At 42.9% G+C, this 17,706-nt stretch overlaps 1 protein-coding gene across 8 annotated transcripts in view; it reads left to right on the plus strand.

The window, feature by feature from the left end:
• The window catches only part of dgkh (diacylglycerol kinase, eta), a 640,503-nt gene that overhangs the window by 578,076 nt on the left and 44,721 nt on the right, over positions 1–17,706 (plus strand). For 5 of the 8 annotated variants that reach the window (XM_068040243.1, XM_068040242.1, XM_068040244.1 and 2 more), the window contains one exon: positions 5,857–11,709. In XM_068040243.1, coding sequence (XP_067896344.1) covers positions 5,857–5,946 — 90 coding nt within the window. In that variant the 3' untranslated portion in view covers positions 5,947–11,709. Of the gene's footprint in view, positions 1–5,856; positions 11,710–14,780; positions 16,040–17,706 lie in introns of those variants that run through there. The other 3 variants (XR_010975788.1, XR_010975789.1, XR_010975790.1) reach the window with 3 other exon arrangements.

Genomic DNA, 17,706 nt, shown 5'->3' on the forward strand with positions numbered 1-17,706 from the left:
GCAGTGGATTGGAGAGACTAAAGAGCAAGGAAAAGTCAAAATATGAGAAGCAGGGGTGTATGTGGGACCAAAAAGCAGGGTATCACTAACGGAGGGTACATAGGAGCAGGTGTAGGCCATTCAGCTCCTCCAGGCTGTTCCACCATTTGATTAGATCATGGCTGATCTGAATCTGAATTCCATTTACCCTCCTTGGTTCGTAAACATTAATAACCTTGCTAACAAAAACCTATTAATGTCAGTTCTGAAATTTTCAACTGACCCCAGCCTCAACAGCTTTTTGCGGGAGAGAATTCCAGATTTCCACTATCCTTGATGTTAAGAAATTCTTCCTGATATCACCCTTGAATGGTCTTTTAAAGTTTTATGTCCCCTTGCTCTGGACTCCCCCACCAGAGGAAATAGTTTCTCTCGATCTGCCTTATCAAGGCAATCGTCTTAAACGCCTCAATTAGGTCATACCTTAATCTTCTATACAAAGTAAGACGAGGATAAGGAGACGCCATGGAGAGATTTGAAAACTAACGCACGTATCTTACAGTTGACATGCTCAAGCACAGGGCACTGTGTGAATTTAAAGTGGGCAGGGGTAATGCAAGCATGGGGGCATGAGCTAATGTGTTTTAAATGACCTGAGTCTTGTAGAGAGGCCAGCACAGAGGACGTTGAAGAAATCAAGCCTTGTGATAATGAAGGCATAGAGTAGGATTTTAACAAAAAGGGAGAGGTACACATGAAAGTGAGCAGTAGTGCGGAGGTAGAAGAAAGCAGTTTTGGTAATGGAGTGGATGTGGGGAGGAGGCTAAGCTCTGGGTCGAGCAAGGTGACAAGGTTCTGCCTCAGCTTGAGATGGCACCCAAGGAGGTTGCTCGACTGGAGGCCAGAGGCTCACAGGTGTTGAAGAGCCTGGTCTCAGTCTTGCTGAGATTCAGCTGGGGTAAGTTCTATTTCATCTAGGTCTGCATATCAGGCAGACACTTTGAGAGCATGCAGGCTGTCATCAACATGCATGTTGTTAATGACCCCGTTTTATCAGAGAAGGCCACTGAAAGGTAGCAAATAGATAGTAAAGACCAGGGGACCAAAGAGGGACATGTGGAGTCCACCTAAGATGTCTGTGGAAGCAGAAGAGAAGTCACTGGCAATGGTGCGGTGCCGGCCTCATGTTAAGAGAGAACTGTAGCCCAGAGGTGAACTGTAAAGGCAGAGACTTTGGAGGAGAATGAAGTGGCCAATGGTGTTAAAAGTAGCAGAGAGGTTGAAGACGTGCAGTAAAGACAGGAAGCCTGCCCGCAAGCAGAAAGAATGTCATTTGTTACTTTGATCAGTGCAGTCTCAGTGCTCTATATGGGTGAAAGCCAGATAAGAGAGGCTTGAATAAGGAGTGGTGGACAGAACAGCACCTTCCAATAACCATCCAGGGAAGCTGCTCTGTAGGGTGACCTGTGCCCTCTGCAGCACCCAGGCAGGCAGCGAAGGCCTCTTGGCCTGCTTGGAACACTGTTTTCCCATCCCCCCTCCACCCCCCCCCCCCCTCCCACCAGCAGTCTGCCACCAGGAGGCCGCCTCCAAGCAGTTGAACAGGCCCCTGCAGCCTGCAGAAACTTAGAGGCTGACTGGAAAATTGTAGTCGGCCTCCTTTAATTGGCCTTAAGTGGCCCTTAATGAACTGTGTTGGCTACCCACTGCTTGCAGGCGGGTAGCCCTGCCGCCTCACCACCTTGCCCTTGTGAAAACGGCCTGGGGGTAGGATGGAGCAGGGAACTGGCACTCTGGCTGCAAACACTATCTTTAGCGTCCGCCTGCCCCCGTTCCTGGCTCCAGCGGGGCCTAAAACTCAGGTCCACTATGCCCTTCATTCTTCTGCACCAACTGGGAAGGCTACTATCCTGATTCATCAGGGCCTTCTATTTTTGATCAAGCATAGCAATTGAATTGCACCCGTTTGATGGTTCCACCATTATTTTATCATGTGCTGCTAACTAGGACACTGAATCCCCACTTTTATCCCAAACATTTTGCTTGCTCTGCCTGGTTAAATGAGGGGAAATTATTCTAGTACCAGGGCTAAAAGGCATGGACTAGGCTTGTATTTCCTTGAGTATAGAAAAAGGGGCATAACCTTGAAATTAGAGCTAGGCCGTTCATGAGCGAAGTCAGAAAATACATATTCATACAAAGGGTAGTGAAAATCTGGAACACTCTCCCTCCAAGAAGCTGTTGAGGCTAGCGATCAACTAGAAATTTCAAAACTGATATTGATAGTTTTTTTAAGGAAAGGGTATTAAGGGTTACAAAGCCAAGGTGATTAAATGGACGTTAGATCCAGATTGGCCATAATCTAATTGACTGGCAGAGCAGGGTCAAGGGGCTGAATGACCTATTCCTGTTCCTATGTTCCTAGATAAATCCTCCTACAATTATAGGTCGGGATAGCAATTGTATTTTAATCCCCAGGTGGATACGCTCCTCAGCAGTCTGCTGTAGGTTGCCATGTAATTCTGGTTGTGGGCCACTGATGTAAGCACTTGGTCTTGTAGGATGTGTGGTAAAGGTGTAACTTAACAGCCTTGGACTATAGACTTTCACTTCAATCCCCACACATCCCATTCAACAATTGATTCCTTTGTGCTTTTGAGCTACTGATTTCTGAGACTGGGCTTGTAAGGTTACACAGAATTACACAGAGATTTCAACATGGAAGCAGGCACAACTGTCCCTGTTGGTGTTTATCTTTTTGAAACCATTTTGTCAGCCAAAATCTCCATTGTTACCATGAGACATCATGGACCCTTCTTTCCGGACAGGTCTTCCAAAAGAAGCAGAGATCCATGAAGCCTCGAGCTTCTTGGAAGAGGAGATGAAAGAAGTGTAGGAATATTATCATAAGGAAAAGAAGAGGATGAAACTCAGCCCAAAGCCCTGTTCACACTTTTGTAAATGGTTACATTTCTGGTTATCCTCTCGCAAATGAGTTTTATGTCGATGAAAATCCTAACTTGAGCAGAGTCCCTATTCTGGATTCAGTGTGTGCATCCATCTCACAGACGTTCCCCAATTCTGAAAGCTTTCCTCATATGGCCTTCTACAATGCATTTGTTTTGGGCAGACTTCAGGGTGGGATTAATATTCCAACACCACCCTATAAATGGGACTGGCCTTTTCACCTGGGCAACAGGAATAACTTCATCTACAAACCAGCAGTTTGAAATAGTGACTGCAATGTAGATCTTTGCATAGGAGTGGTTTGAATTGGAGACATGCCTGGCTGTGGATATTGGGTTTCCCAATGTAGCTGCAGAAAAAGCTGCTGGAGATTAAAAAAAGACGTTGAACTGGAATTTGTTGAAAAGATGATAGCGTGTGAACGATGCATGCTGTTATTAATGCACAAATCGTCCACCAACTTGTGGTGAGGAACATACCCTGTGAATTACAAATTTATACAAGTTGCTGGCCACTTTGAGCTGTTCAAACATTAGCTTTGCGGAAACAACATCTCATCCCCTACCCTCAGCCTCCCTGTGATTTTTATAACGTTGCATTTACACATATATTGCCTATTAAACTCACCATGGAAAGGTAAGTCTCGTAATGTAGCCTTTTAACATTGTGATGATAATGATGACTGTCAATCAACCTTTCTGGCCCAGAAAGTGAACAATTAGAAGTGTGATTTCTCACTCCTCCAGGAACTGAATTACTGTTGGAGATTTTAAAAATGCCAAATTTTAAATTCATAATTTTTTCTTACTTTTCCTTTCTGTCTCTTTCTCTTAATCCAATCTTTCTATTTCTCTCTTGATTTGACTCTAATTCACCGTCCTTCTCAGTCATTCCTATGTTTATTTCTCAATCTTTAAATCTCATTGGTTAAGTAGATAAACTGTTGGTCCGTTGTTCACTGAGGTCCCAGATGCCTCGTTACCCCCGCCACACTGTTATCAGCGCGCACTTCCAGCAAATTACAAAGCAAAATTACAAATTACAGAGCTGCAGTGTGAGGTGAAAAAGTCTAATGGAACACATCATGAGATGCCGCACTCCAGCAAGATTTGGGCCACTGTATTCATGTAGCGCCTTCATGTTTTACTCAGAAAGATTTGATAACAGTGGGAGTAATGCGCATTGTGTAGGATTTGCAGTATCCATTTGTGTGCAACAAGATCCTACAAATAACAATCAGACAAATGTTCAGTTAACCTGTTTTTAGTGAGGCAAGAATGTTGACCAGGCCAATAGATGAACTCACTGCTCTTCTTCGAAAAAGTCTTGTTGAATCTTTGACAGCCATCTCAACAAGCACCCAAGACTTGGTTTAACTTCTCATCTGAAGGATGGTACCTCTGCCAATTCACTGCTCCCACAGCACTGCACGAGAGTGCTAGCTTAGATTACTTGCTTAGATCTTGGAATGAAGCTTGAGCCCTCTGGCTCAGAGACAAGAATGCAACCAACTGAGCCACACTGACACTGCCCTAGTTGCTAGGAAGCTAATATGATAAGCAAGTAGAGACCACTTGGATGATTCCAAAACGTTCTCCAAGCTTGGCTGCAGAATGCCACACCAGATTGATGCATTGTCTTTCAAAGAATCCAAAAAACCTGTTAACACATCTGGGTCAGGAGGGCCAGCAGTGGTCCAGAGAGACATTAGCTAACACTTTCAACATTAGCTTACACTTTCAACATTAGCTTACCATCACTGCCTCCCAAAGTGGGAAATCCCATCCAGTGGTTTTCAGCCAAATGCACCAATCCTGCATTCCAGCTGGGAACCTCATTCAAAGGCAGCACAGGGTGAGTTCAACAGTTCAGTACCAATTTTCCAGCCCATGCTCCCTTCAAGCAAGGCTATCCTGTTAGGAGTGTGGGCTCAGTCAACTGACCCTGGTATTTTAGATTGTGAAGTGAATGGATGAAGGAAGCTATCAGGAACACCTACTCTCTTTACTTTACAGTCTCCACTGTGGTTCGGTGATAGCACTCTCACTTCTGAGTTAGAAGGTTGTGTGTTCAAGTCCCATTCCAGATGCTTGAGCACATAATACTAGGCTGATACATTAGTGCAGTACTGATGCAGTGATGTACTGTCAGCGATGCTGTCTTTTGAATGAGTCATTAAACTACGGTGCTGTCTTCCCTTTCAGGTGGACATAAAAGATTGCATGGCACTATTTTGAAGAAGAGCAGGGGCGTTATTCCCAGTGTCCTGGCCAATATTTATTCCTCAATCAACCTCATAAAAACAGATCATCTGGTCATTATCATGTTACTGTTTGTGGGAGTTTGCTGTGCACACACTGGCTGCTGCATTTCCTACATTACAACAGTGACGACACTTCAAATGTTCTTTAGCTCTAAAGCACTATGGGACTTCCAGATGTCATGAAAGGCACTGCAGAAATTCCTTTCTTTCCCTCTCAAGATTTTGGGGGTGGGAGGGACAGTTGGTTTCTCACAGGGCAAAGAATAGTCAGTACTAACCATGCAAGGAGTACTGCCAGACCGGGAAACTCAACCGGGCTCCAGGGCCAATATTTTGTAGTCTCCAGAAGAATAGGAGAATTCTGGACCACCCTGGATTTAAGGGTCTTGGAAGGAGACCAAATCAATTGCATGTGGAAGGGGAACTATGTTCAAAGACTGAGACAGGGTTGAAGAGCATCAGGTCATTTTGATATTGTTCATCAGTTCAAAGTTCTTGTTGTTACCTGTAATAGAGATATTTTTGCTCCGATATCTATTTCCTTCATATCGCATGGCATCAGTATTATGTCTTGGGTTGCTGAGGAAAGAGTACATTTCAGTAAAGCTGTGATGCAAACATGTGTTTTTTTCTCTTCATTCCTTCAGGATCTGGGGATAACGAAAGTGGGCCATATGAAGCGAATTCTCCAGGGAATTAAGGACCTCGGCAAAAACACTTCCATGCCAGAAGTGTAGCTGTTCTGGTGCTATCTCAGAAAATGGAGGAACATTGTTTAGACTTCCCCAAGGAGTCTGGCAATCATACAGCATTCTGCAGGCTTTCCGCTCAGTAGGATTCGTGACTTCGCTGCCGTCACAGGGTGCAATGTTCAGGTGTTTGCTTCAGTTCATGTATTTTTTTTCTAACCTTAAATTGTCTTGAGTTTTACTGAGGGTTTTGTGCCAATGCAGCTAATCCTCAACAGCCATTTTTGATTGTGTTAATGTGACAAGTCCTAATATGCATCGGTAAACATGGGTTTACACTGAACTGCATAACCCTCCTGGAAACAAAGATGCTGCAAAATGGTAAATACAGGTGCAAAATATTTCAGGACTTCCTTCAGCGCGAGTCGTGGATTCAAAAACGGCTTGTTTTTATCGCAATTACATATCAATTTAATGCAGATAATTGCCTTTACTGCTTTAGAAGGCGGAATTGGTTTGTATCCTATACAATATTTGGAATGGACCCATTGCCATTGTTTCTTGACCTGTGAATACGGTCTGTGGAGCATATCACTTGGTGGCCAAGGAGTCTAATTCAGACTGATGTAGGAAGCACATGCAGTGTAGCATGCATGCAGATTATACCGCATGGTGTGCCTGCTTGAACTCTTTCTAGGATTGCATGACATATGCCTAATGCTTTTTTTAAAAAAAACACTTGAACAAGTTTTATATCTGTTTAATATAAGGTAACTTATTACTGCTGAAGTGTTTGTTAATGAAACGTTGTTTCTGCTCCTCTGTGTTATATTTTGCATGAAAACATTTCTTAGGCAAGGACTGGTTCACACGAGACTGTAGGGTTTCACTGCCCGATCCAATGGGTTGCAGCCGACCCACCTGCTCGATTGGGGGCAGTTCAGTGGCTATTTAGTTATCCATGAACAGGAGGGGTCGCAACAGGGTAGCACTGATCATGAGATTCTCCATGATGGATTTATTTTTTCTGTAATATATAATTGTGTGTGTAGCACACGTACACAGATTTGCTGGCAATACATGGTTTTGGAATTTAATATGCAGGAAAACAATTATTGCATTTTTGACCTTAGCAGTTATTACAAAATCCACAGGGATAACTTGGTTTTTTTCCCCCTCATTTCAAGTTAAACAGTCGCCTTTTGGATACCGTGAAGCTCTTGATGAGCTTCTGCTGAAAAAAAATTTGAAGAGAAAATAATGGAATAGAAAATTTTTAAAAAACATAAAAGAAGGACTGATTCTACCTATGCGGGTTTGTGCAGTTAGTATCATACAGAATCATTACATGCAGAAGGAGGCCATTTGGCCCATCGTGCCTATGTTGGCTGTTTAAAAGAGTTGCCCGATTAGTCCCACTCCCCTGCTCTTTCCCCATAGCCTGCATTTTTTTCCGTTTTATGTATCTATCCAATTCCTGTTGAAGGTTGCTATTGCATCTGCTTCCACCACCTTTTCAGGTAGTGCATCCCAGATCACGACTCGCTGTGTTTTAAAAAAAAAATCACTTCTTCACCCCGCCTTGATTTTTTGCCAATTATCTTAACTATTTTAGGAGTGTTAAATTTTCCTTCTGGAAGTACCTATTTCCATCATTAATGTGTTTGTCATTATTCATAGTTCATTACTGTTTGTCATCTCCTTCATTTTCTTGACTTCCCCCATATGTTTTCCAAAATCTGCTTTGAACACAACTGTAGAATTCCATCACCTTTCCATCACCTCTCCAAGGCCTCCACTTCCTCTGCACTGTCAGACTGCAATATAGAATGAGCTGTAACTTCTTCCTGGTAGATATAAAGATGGCTACAGCCATTGTCTTCATTCCAACCACCATAACCTAACTGCTGACTCCATCCCCACCATCTCACCAACCGTCTCGGACAGAATCTGACAGCTTGGAATCTTAGCATTCTATTTGACCCTGAGCTAAACTTCTGACCACAACAGCTCGATGGTATCGCCACCTCTGCCCCTACCTCAGCCCATCTTCTCAAACCCTTGTTCATTCTTATGCCACCTCCAGACTTGACTATTGCTCTCCTGAATGGCCTTCCATCTTTTGCCCTCCATAAACTTCAGCTTATTCAAAATTCTGCTTCTCATAACCTATTTCACACCAGGTTTCACCCTGTCGCTGCTAACCCAAAGTCTAAAATTCCCATCCTTTTGTTTAAATCCTGCCATGGCTTCACTCTACCTGTCTCCATAACCTCCTTCAGCCCTACAATACCCTCCCCAAAACTCAGTTCCCCTGATTCCGGCCTTTTATTTATTCCTTCTCCTCCCCACTTATATTTATTCTGCCGTGGGCAGCTGTATCTTCAACCATCCAAGTCTTATTCTCTGGAATTCCCTTCTTAAAACCCTCTATTTCTCTTCCTTTAAGACTCTCTAAATCCATGTCCATAAGCAAGCTGTTGGCCATGCCTCCTAAAATCTCCTCCTTTGGCCTAGTGCCCATTTTTTTCTTATATCTCTCCAAAGACCCTTGAGGCACTTTTCCATGTTAATAGTACAAGTTTTTATTGTTACTTTTTACATTACAACAAATGTGCAGGAAGGTCATCTTGCAATTTTTGGAATTTCATTGAATTTCAGTAAGGGCAGCACTTCGAGCTGGGCCTCCTGGCTCAGAGCTTTATGAGACACAGGCATGGGTCATAGAGAGTGAGTTCCAGTTTCTGCCCTTAAATCTTTAATGTGAACCAGCCTGTAGAATGGATTCTTCTTTGCAACAAGAATAACAAATCTTTATTATGATTATTATGATTGATGTTTTCACAAAGCTTGATTGCATAGTGCTATAACATTTAAAATATGCAGTTGACCTGCATCACTATATTTAATGATATATATGTGCTGCTCTCTTGGATTGGTGTTGTATTGGTAGAAAATTTATATACAAAGGACATTAGGAAACAGAATGTTGGTCCGAATATTGAGTCATTAATACCCACTTAAAGGTCATGTGCCAAATCTCTTCCCACCCAAGATTGAAATCTAAATTCCATTCGCTTGTATTGCAATGTTGTAAATTGGGTCCTTCATTCAGGTCTCCTTCACCGCTCTACAAGTGATCTCATTTGGTTCTCACAATTTGTCCTGAGAAGGCATGTGTCTGTCTTCATTTGAATTGTTTGGCCCATTCCCAGACCCACTTACTATTCAAGGAGCCACTCAGTCCTTGCACTCTAGTTACCATCAGCAGGTCACTTCACTCTGCAGGTGGCAAGGCAGAGATCTTGAACGAATGTCAGGTTATCCATCTCCAGTAGAAACTGCACCCAAACAGCTGATGTCATGTGAAGATTTAACCATACTTTATGTGGTACTGAAGCTTACAGGCAGGGTCATGTCCTATGTTCCAAACCCGGTCTTTTTGCAATGCTGCAAGGGTGGTGGGTAGGCTGAGGCACAGTTCAGTTGTTACAATAGGCCTCAGTACCCTTAAGCTATGGGGTGTGGGGAGCATGTTGCAATCCAGAAATGTGCACATTTATATATTGAGTAGGGGTCAGATGTCATAGCTCTGTGGTGCAAAAGCCCTACCAACACCTACAGTCTGGGTTGGCATAAGATGTATGGTCACTTGGGTGAGGTACTGGAGGCCCACGACCATTTCTGAAGCTTTACTCCAGCTTCAGTTGCTGCCTTCAGGAGAGAACGGATAAGAAGGGAAACTCAATACAATGAACACCTCTGTGGAATTATCTCTGTTGAATGAGGGTAACCTGGAACAAGGTATTTCTGAGGAGAGAATGCCTAACCTTGTAGTGCATTCTACCCTCTGCAATGCATTGAACCCTCTATCTAATCCCATACAGTTGGATCAGAACTGTCTAAATCAACAGCAAGAATTTAAATTTATATAGAGGTCCGCACAAAGAGGAATGTCTTGGAGCTTTACGAGGGCATGGGCTGAAGATTTGAATATATTTGGACCAAATGGGCTACTTCAGTGGCTGTAGGAAGAACATATCTTCCAAAAATGGGGGCATCAAACATATTTTGACTCATCTTGCAGAGGCACCATGATCAATTCCAACACCAATACTGAATCTCTTCCAGCCATTTGGCACTCTGATGTCAAACACCAGTGACAATTTTGCTGAATAAAGAAATAGTTGACAAACTGTCATAGAAAATAGTGGTGCCATTCTACCCCCTCCCCTCAGTATTTGACCAGTTCAAAGTGTCGTATTCCTGACTTGCACAATAGTTGCAACAAGGGATTCATTTGTTCTTCAACCAACTTGAGCTTCCATGTCTCCTAGGTATGGGTTAATCCCCTCTAATCTAACAAGCAGCTGTCGTGTATAGGACATTTGCAAGGAAAGAGACTTGGGAACTTAAGGATTTGGAGCCGAAATCCTTTGAAAGTTTCCAAGCCATGAGGTTGCTCCTTCAAGGAAAATATTAAGGTGACAAGAGCATTGTGCTGAGCAGACAGTAGGATATAATATCCCACCTACTTCAGTCACCGAGACATTTAGAACTAGTCAGCCCACATGACCCCCAAGTGCGTTGTTGCTTTGTGGAACTCAGGGTTTTACCCTGTGTAGCCAAAGGGCAGCACCATACCATTAATTGGTTCATTATGGTTGAGTTGTTATTTGATATTCAAGAAGTTAGGGATTCCTGATCAATAACACATTTAAAGAAACAGAATGGCTACAGCAACAAGAATGTTTAATTGTAATTCAGGCTGTGTGTCCAGGTTGTGGGAAATTTCTATATTTCCACATACCAATATAAAGCACACTGAGCAATTCCTGTTCAGGCCAGTTAAAGGGGACATACGTAAATGGCTAGCAGTGCTCAAAAGTCACCAAGTCCAGATGTGATGCATCCTAGGTTACTGAAGGAAGTAAGGGTGGAAGTAATGGAGGCTTTGGCCAGAATCTTCCAATCCTCCTTAGATATGGAACCAGTGCCAAAGGACTGGAGGGTTGTAAATGTTACACCTCTGTTAAAAAAGGGGAGTGGGATAAACCTGGTAATTACATTCCTAACGCAATGGTAAGGAAACTCCTACAGATCGTAATCCAGGACAAAACAAATTGTCAGTTGGAAAAACCAAGGGTTAATAATTGACAGCTAAAATGGATTTGATCAAGGCAAATAATGTCTGACAATGAGAATAATGCACTTGCTGTTGTGTATGTGGACTTTCAGAAGGCAGTGATTAGGTACCACATCATAGACTTATTAGTGAAATTGAAGCCCATGGGATTAAAGTGACAGTGACTGTGTGGATAAAAAAATTGACTAAAAGACAGAAAGCAGAGAGTAGGGGTGAAAGGTTGTTTTCAGACTGGATGGGAGTATACAGTGATGTCTCCCAGGGGTTGATATTCAGATTAATGCTCTTTGTGATCTATATTAATGACCTGGATGTGAGTATACAGGACATAATTTCACAATTTGCAAATGACACAAAGCTTGGAAACACGTAAACAGTGAGAAAGATAGCAACAGACTCGAGGAGGACTTGGACAAATGGGTGAAATTGGCAGATGATATTTAATGCAGAGAAGTGTGAAGTGAGGAGTGGAATATAAATTAAATGGTACAATTATAAAGGGGGTGCAGGAACAGAGGGACCTGGGAGTTCACGTGCACAAATCATTGATGCTGACAGGACAAGTTGAGATGGCTGTTTTTAAAAAAAAAAAGAAACGGGATCCTTGTCTTTCTGAATAGAGACATAGGCCTGAGTTTTACCAGGCCTTTGGTGATGGGCTGGGAGGCGGGAAGGCTGACAAAATGGGGGGGAAGGAGTTGGAGGGGGGGAATGCCCAACGTCTTCCTACTGCCATGTCATTTGGCCAGCAGCAGTAAAGGTGGCAGATTGGCCGGCCACCAGGAGCCCAATTGAACCACTTTAGTGGCCCATTAAGGGCCACTTCCCGCCTCTGCAGATATTTTGCCCGCGTCAGGAGGCCCACTACCATGTGGGGAGACCACCCAGTGAAACCTGATGGCCTCCCAGTGGGGGACCCTCCCTTTTGGGCACTCGATGGCCCAGGGAGGGGCACCCCAGCAGCAATGGCCATGCCCATGGCAACGGCACTGCCTGTGCCTCATGGCTCCCCTTCCCCCACCTCCCCCCACCATTGCCAGGGCCTACCTGCTTGGCCCCGGCGAGCCCCAACCCCACTTACCCAGCTTCAAAGGTGTTTTGGTCATTGAGGTGACCTCTCCTTGCACCTGCAGCCTCAGCAATGGCCGCTACTAGCATTGGTGCTGCTGAGCTGCCAGTGGCAGTTCTTGGGGGTAGGCTGCTGTCCTTATTTGGGACAGTGGCCCCAAACGTCACCAGGGATATACCTCCCCAAGTCCCACCGCCGGTCGAAGTGGGTTCATCTCCCGCTTTCGGCCCAGGCGGTGGGACTTTAGCTGACGTGGAAAAATTCTGACCATAGAGTGCAAAAGAAAGCAATTTATGGTAAACCTTTGTAAAGCACTGCTTAGGCCCCAGCTGGAAAATTGTGTCTAATTCTGGGCACCACACTTTAGGAGGATGAGAAGGCCTTGGAGAGTGTTCAGAGGAGATTTACTAATATGTTACTTCAGTTATGTGAAGAAATTTGCAATGCTGGGATTGATCTACTTAGAGCAGAGAGTAGATAGGAAAAAACTGTTTCCAGTTGCAGGAGGATCAGTAACCAACGGACATTGATTTAAGATATTTGGCAAAAAATCTAGGGGGGAAGATTCGGAGAATTTTTTTAACCCAGGGAGTTACGATGATCTGGAATGTGCTACCTGAAAGGATGGTGGAAACAGATTCAATAGGAACTTACAAAAGAGAATTGGATGTATATTTGAAATGCAAGCATTTGCCAGTATGGGGAAAGAGCAAGGAAGTGGGACTAATTGGATTCCTTTTTCAAAGACACAATGGGCTGAATTACCTCCTCCTCTGTTGTATGATTCTGAGTGACTGGGCTCTGCTTTTGCTCAGCATTACTGTTGGTATTTTGGCAGAATCTGCTGTGAAACCTTGCTCCATTAGTATGTGTGTAAGTAGCAGGTATCCCAGCTTTTTACACTGTTGTGGAGGATGATCTAGTGAGAGACAGTGGGAAAGTTACTATGAGTGCTGCACATTCGGTTCCAGTTGCCCTCTGCTTTTCTAACACAGTTGTTGATCCACTTTAAAGAAATGGGTTAACGCCTCCATATAAGTTTTTGTATGATAAGACTGCCCATACAGTGCATGTGCAAAAGGAGCAAAAAAGAAATTGCATTTATATAGCACCTTCCATGATCCCAGGAGGTGTCAAAACTCTTTACAACCAATGAAGTACTTTTGAAACATAGTCACTATTGCAATGTAGGAAACGTGGCAGTCAATTACAAACAGCAATGTGAAAATGTCCAGATAATCTGTTTTAGTGATGTTCGTTGAGGGTTAAATATTGGCCAGGACACTGGGGAGAATTCCCCTGCTCTTCAAAGTAATGCCATGGGATCTTTAATGTCCAGCTGAGAGAGAAGACGGGGCCTCGATTTAATGTCTCATTTGAACGATAGCACCTCTGATAGTGCAGTACTGAGAGAGCCCTGCACTGAGTGTTAGCTTAGATTATGGGCTCAAGTTTGTGCAGAGGGGAAATAAAGGCAAGGTGGGAGAAATTCGTTCTCATAGCACTGTTGTGTAGACTTCCACTGATTCCCCGCCAGCAGGCAGCACCGCGGGCCATTATTTGCACGGCCCGCATGGTGTTCTTTATTGATATCATGAAGAGATGCGATGTGAATGAATTTCACCCTCAAGAAGTCCCAAGTTGCCAAATGAGACGTGAGAGCATTAGAAAGTTTGGGTTCCAAATCCTTCCAGACTAGTTCCCTAGAACAAACAGGACAAATTACTTTTATACATAGCTCTACTTGTGTCAGCAGAAGCAGATATCTGTACTAAACTTCATACTGAACAGCAGGTGATGAAGCTGTACCTAAAAACATTTCATTCAAAATTGCACTTATCCACGCCAATGAACTTTAATTGTTTTTTTACTCTTCTATGCAGTCACTTTGAAGAATGAAGCCTTATCGCTAAAATAATTTTTACCTGGTTCTTAAGGGACACAGTAGCAACTTTTTTGCTTCCGAGAGAAATGAGCAGCAAAAATCATGTCCTCCTTTAAATCCTTTTACACGAATTAGGAGCCAGCCTTCCCATGCAGGGCCTCCAAGCCATTGCTGCAAAGATTGGTTAGTACATTAGAACTGGTAACACTAAACAAAATCCAACTCACAATACTGCACTGTATGAATAATGACTGACAAGGCTGCATCATGAGGCGTTTATAATGCACTGGGGACAAACATATTTGTACATATTCAGGAGAGCAGTGATGATTTATTTTCCCCCAGTGGCCAGCCATCTCTTGAATTGTGTCTAATGTGCAACATCTAGTGGCAAATAATTGACACAGCTTCTTTTCACAGTGCGTTTACAAGCAAAATTTGCATGTAAAGTCAAAAGTTTTGCTTATGATTTTTATTGGGCTACGTTGCACTAATACAGTTTATCACTGTAATGAATACACATATCTGTAAATGTACCTCGAGTATTATCCTCCTGCCTGGGATGTATTTTATACAATTTGGATTCTCCGTCGTGCGGTCCCCTTTGATATTTGTAAATGTATTGAAATTGTGATGGTATTTGTGGTAGTGAAGCATAACAAATTGTGACTTGGCTATTTTCTAAGACTAAACAGTTTTCTAGTTATATTTATGGTTGTCCTTAAATCAAGTTTATAAGCTATCTTGGTGTTTACTTGCTAATTCATTGCTTACTTCTGCAGCAAAAGCAGCCCTATACTTCCAAGCCTCACCTTGTGAAGAGGCTGTTTTATACATTCCTGAACAATGTTTTTCTTATCTTGTTGCGTGATGGGTATTAAGTCATGAAATGGCAGCGATAACATTTTTAAAGAGGCGCCTGCACAATCCTAAATGTCAAAAGGCACAGCAGAGAAGGAGAAATGAACGAGGCTGCGACGATGATACAAAACATGGAAACAAATGTGTAAAAAAAATGATCTGGACAAGTTGTAAACTAAACCTTCATATGTACTTTCAGTTTTTCCTGTTCTGCAAAGCATTTGAGTTTACTACCTGATGGGAAATTTATGCAAACTTTTATAATTCCCACATCATCTTCATGCAACATTTGCTTACTTTGCTTTGTTCAGCCACATCTTCTTTGTCTTGGCGCTGCCTACCTGCACCAGACTATCCAACCTGGCAATGCTCTTTATGGGAGAATATGTACCTTCCATATCCGAGCAAGCAGACGGCTACCTGTGTGAATTGCTTAGTAGCTTGGTTTGCAGGCTTTTAAAGACAGCGATTGATTTTCACATGTATTTTCACATGCCTGGGTGACTAAGATAAATCTTTTGTGTAAGTTGTTAAACCATCTATATCCTGATTGCTATATTTAGCTTCTTGCCGTTCTTTGATACTTCTCTGATTTTCCTCGAAGATTTTGTTCTTACATATCAAAACCAGATATTGAACAGTCTGTGTGATACCAAATTTGGGGACTAATTTTGCTTCAGAAATGAGTAAAACTTTTAAACTGCCCAGCATCCTTCCAGTGTCATTTAAAAACCAACCCTTTGGCAACAGATTTGTCTTTATGTACTCTGATAAAGGTAAGGCGAAAGTGAAACGTGTTTGTTTACATACTGTTTACAACAGCACAGTTTTATTTTTAATAAACAAAATATGGAGTATTTATTGCATACTGTTTGGAAAAAAATGTTTTATTGTATTTTCACCCTTTGAATATAATGTTACATTTACTGATAGATATTTGGGTGATTTATTTATGTAGTTGGTAATTTTATGACTACTAGAACGGATTTTGTTTTCTGTGCCTTTTATGTTTTAATGCATGGTTGAATATTTATTGTTTAGGAAGTTACTCAGATGTGTATTTTTGGATATTGCTAGAATTGGTGGTTCATTTTTGTTGTACATTATGAGCTGCCTTAGGGAAAGGCAGTCTGTTAAGATCTTCCTAACATGCTAAAATACTCAATAAATCCAAATGCATTCACTGTTCAATGGTGTGTTCATTTATATTGATCTCTAATGCCCGTTAGATTTCATATCCTCATAGGAATCTTGTTTAAACAAATACACGACTTCCTTTAATTTATTTCTAATTTACAATTTATTTTTAAATTTTGTATAATTAAATTTAATGTGAGTATAGACACCATTGTTTCAGCCAATGAGTTGGAGGTGGGAAAGAACAGTCTATTTTACAGCAGAGATTCCTTTCAAGCAACGAGTCTATCTTATAGCTGAGTCTATTTAAACGGAGTCTTTACGATCTACTGCGAACAGAATTTTTGTCTTCCAATAAACGCAGGAATATTTTTTCCAGTGAGACTGCATTGAGTTCCTTTCCCAGTGGTGTCCAAGTCACCCTGCAAGTGGTGTCTAGTTTGTCCACCCCCCCCCCACCCCCGCACCCCCCCCCCACCACTGATGTTCAGCTCCCCTCGCCCTCCACCCCTCCACAGTGGTGTGCAGGTATCCCTCCCTGCCACACTGAAGAAGGAAATCACCTATGGCAAACTCTGGAACAGCTGTTCAAGACTGGATCCAGAGTGACCATACACCACAAGCTCTTCCCATTTGTGTCACTGTCTGTCTATCTTTTTGCCCTCTTTCCTGGCTTTTCTGCTTCTTTGCCCAGCCCAGCCACCCGCACCCCCCCCCCCTCCCCCATGCTCCCGCCCCGACATGCGCGCACCAATTGTAGCATTTACAAAGAATTTAAGCTTTTTGAAAATTTGTCTCTCTGCTTCTCTCCCGTATCCTGCCATTCCCTCACAGGGGTCACTGTAGCAGAATTGAAGGTCATTGCATCACAAAGGCTGCAGGTGTATGAGGGTTTATTCTTGAGACAGTTTAATTAACATAGAACATAGAACAGTACAGCATAGTCCAGGCCCTTCGGCCCACGATGTTGTGCCGAACCTTAGAGTAGGTTAAAGATCAAACTAACTACCTACCCTTCATTCTACTATCATCCATGTACCTATCCAAGAGTCGCTTAAATGTATCTGCTTCTACTACCACCGCTGGCAGCGCATTCCACGCACCCACCACTCTCTGTGTAAAGAACCTACCTCTGACATCTCCCCGAAACCTTCCTCCAATCACCTTAAAATTATGCCCCCTAGTGATGGCCCTTTCCACCCTGGGAAAAAGTCTCTGGCTATCCACTCTATCTATGCCTCTCATCATCTTGTACCCCTCTATCAAGTCACCTCTCATCCTTCTACGCTCCAATGAGAAAAGCCCTAGCTCCCTCAATCTTTCTTCGTAAGACATGCCCTCCAGTCCAGGCAGCATCCTGGTAAATCTCCTCTGCACCCTCTCTAAAGCTTCCACATCCTTCCTATAATGAGGCGACCAGAACTGAACACAATATTCCAAGTGTGGTCGAACCAGGGCCTTATAGAGCTGCAGCATAACCTCGCGGCTCTTAAACCCAATCCCCCTGTTAATGAAAGCCAACACACCATACGCCTTCTTAACAACTCTATCAACTTGGGTGGCAACTTTGAGGGATCTATGGACATGGACCCCAAGATCCGTCTGTTCCTCCACACTACCAAGAATCCTGTCTTTAAGCCTGTATTCTGCATTCAAATTCGACCTTCCAAAATGAATCACTTCACACTTTTCCAGGTTGAACTCCATCTG

The sequence above is a fragment of the Heterodontus francisci genome, chromosome 10, assembly GCF_036365525.1.
Source record: "Heterodontus francisci isolate sHetFra1 chromosome 10, sHetFra1.hap1, whole genome shotgun sequence".
NCBI lineage: Eukaryota > Metazoa > Chordata > Chondrichthyes > Heterodontiformes > Heterodontidae > Heterodontus > Heterodontus francisci.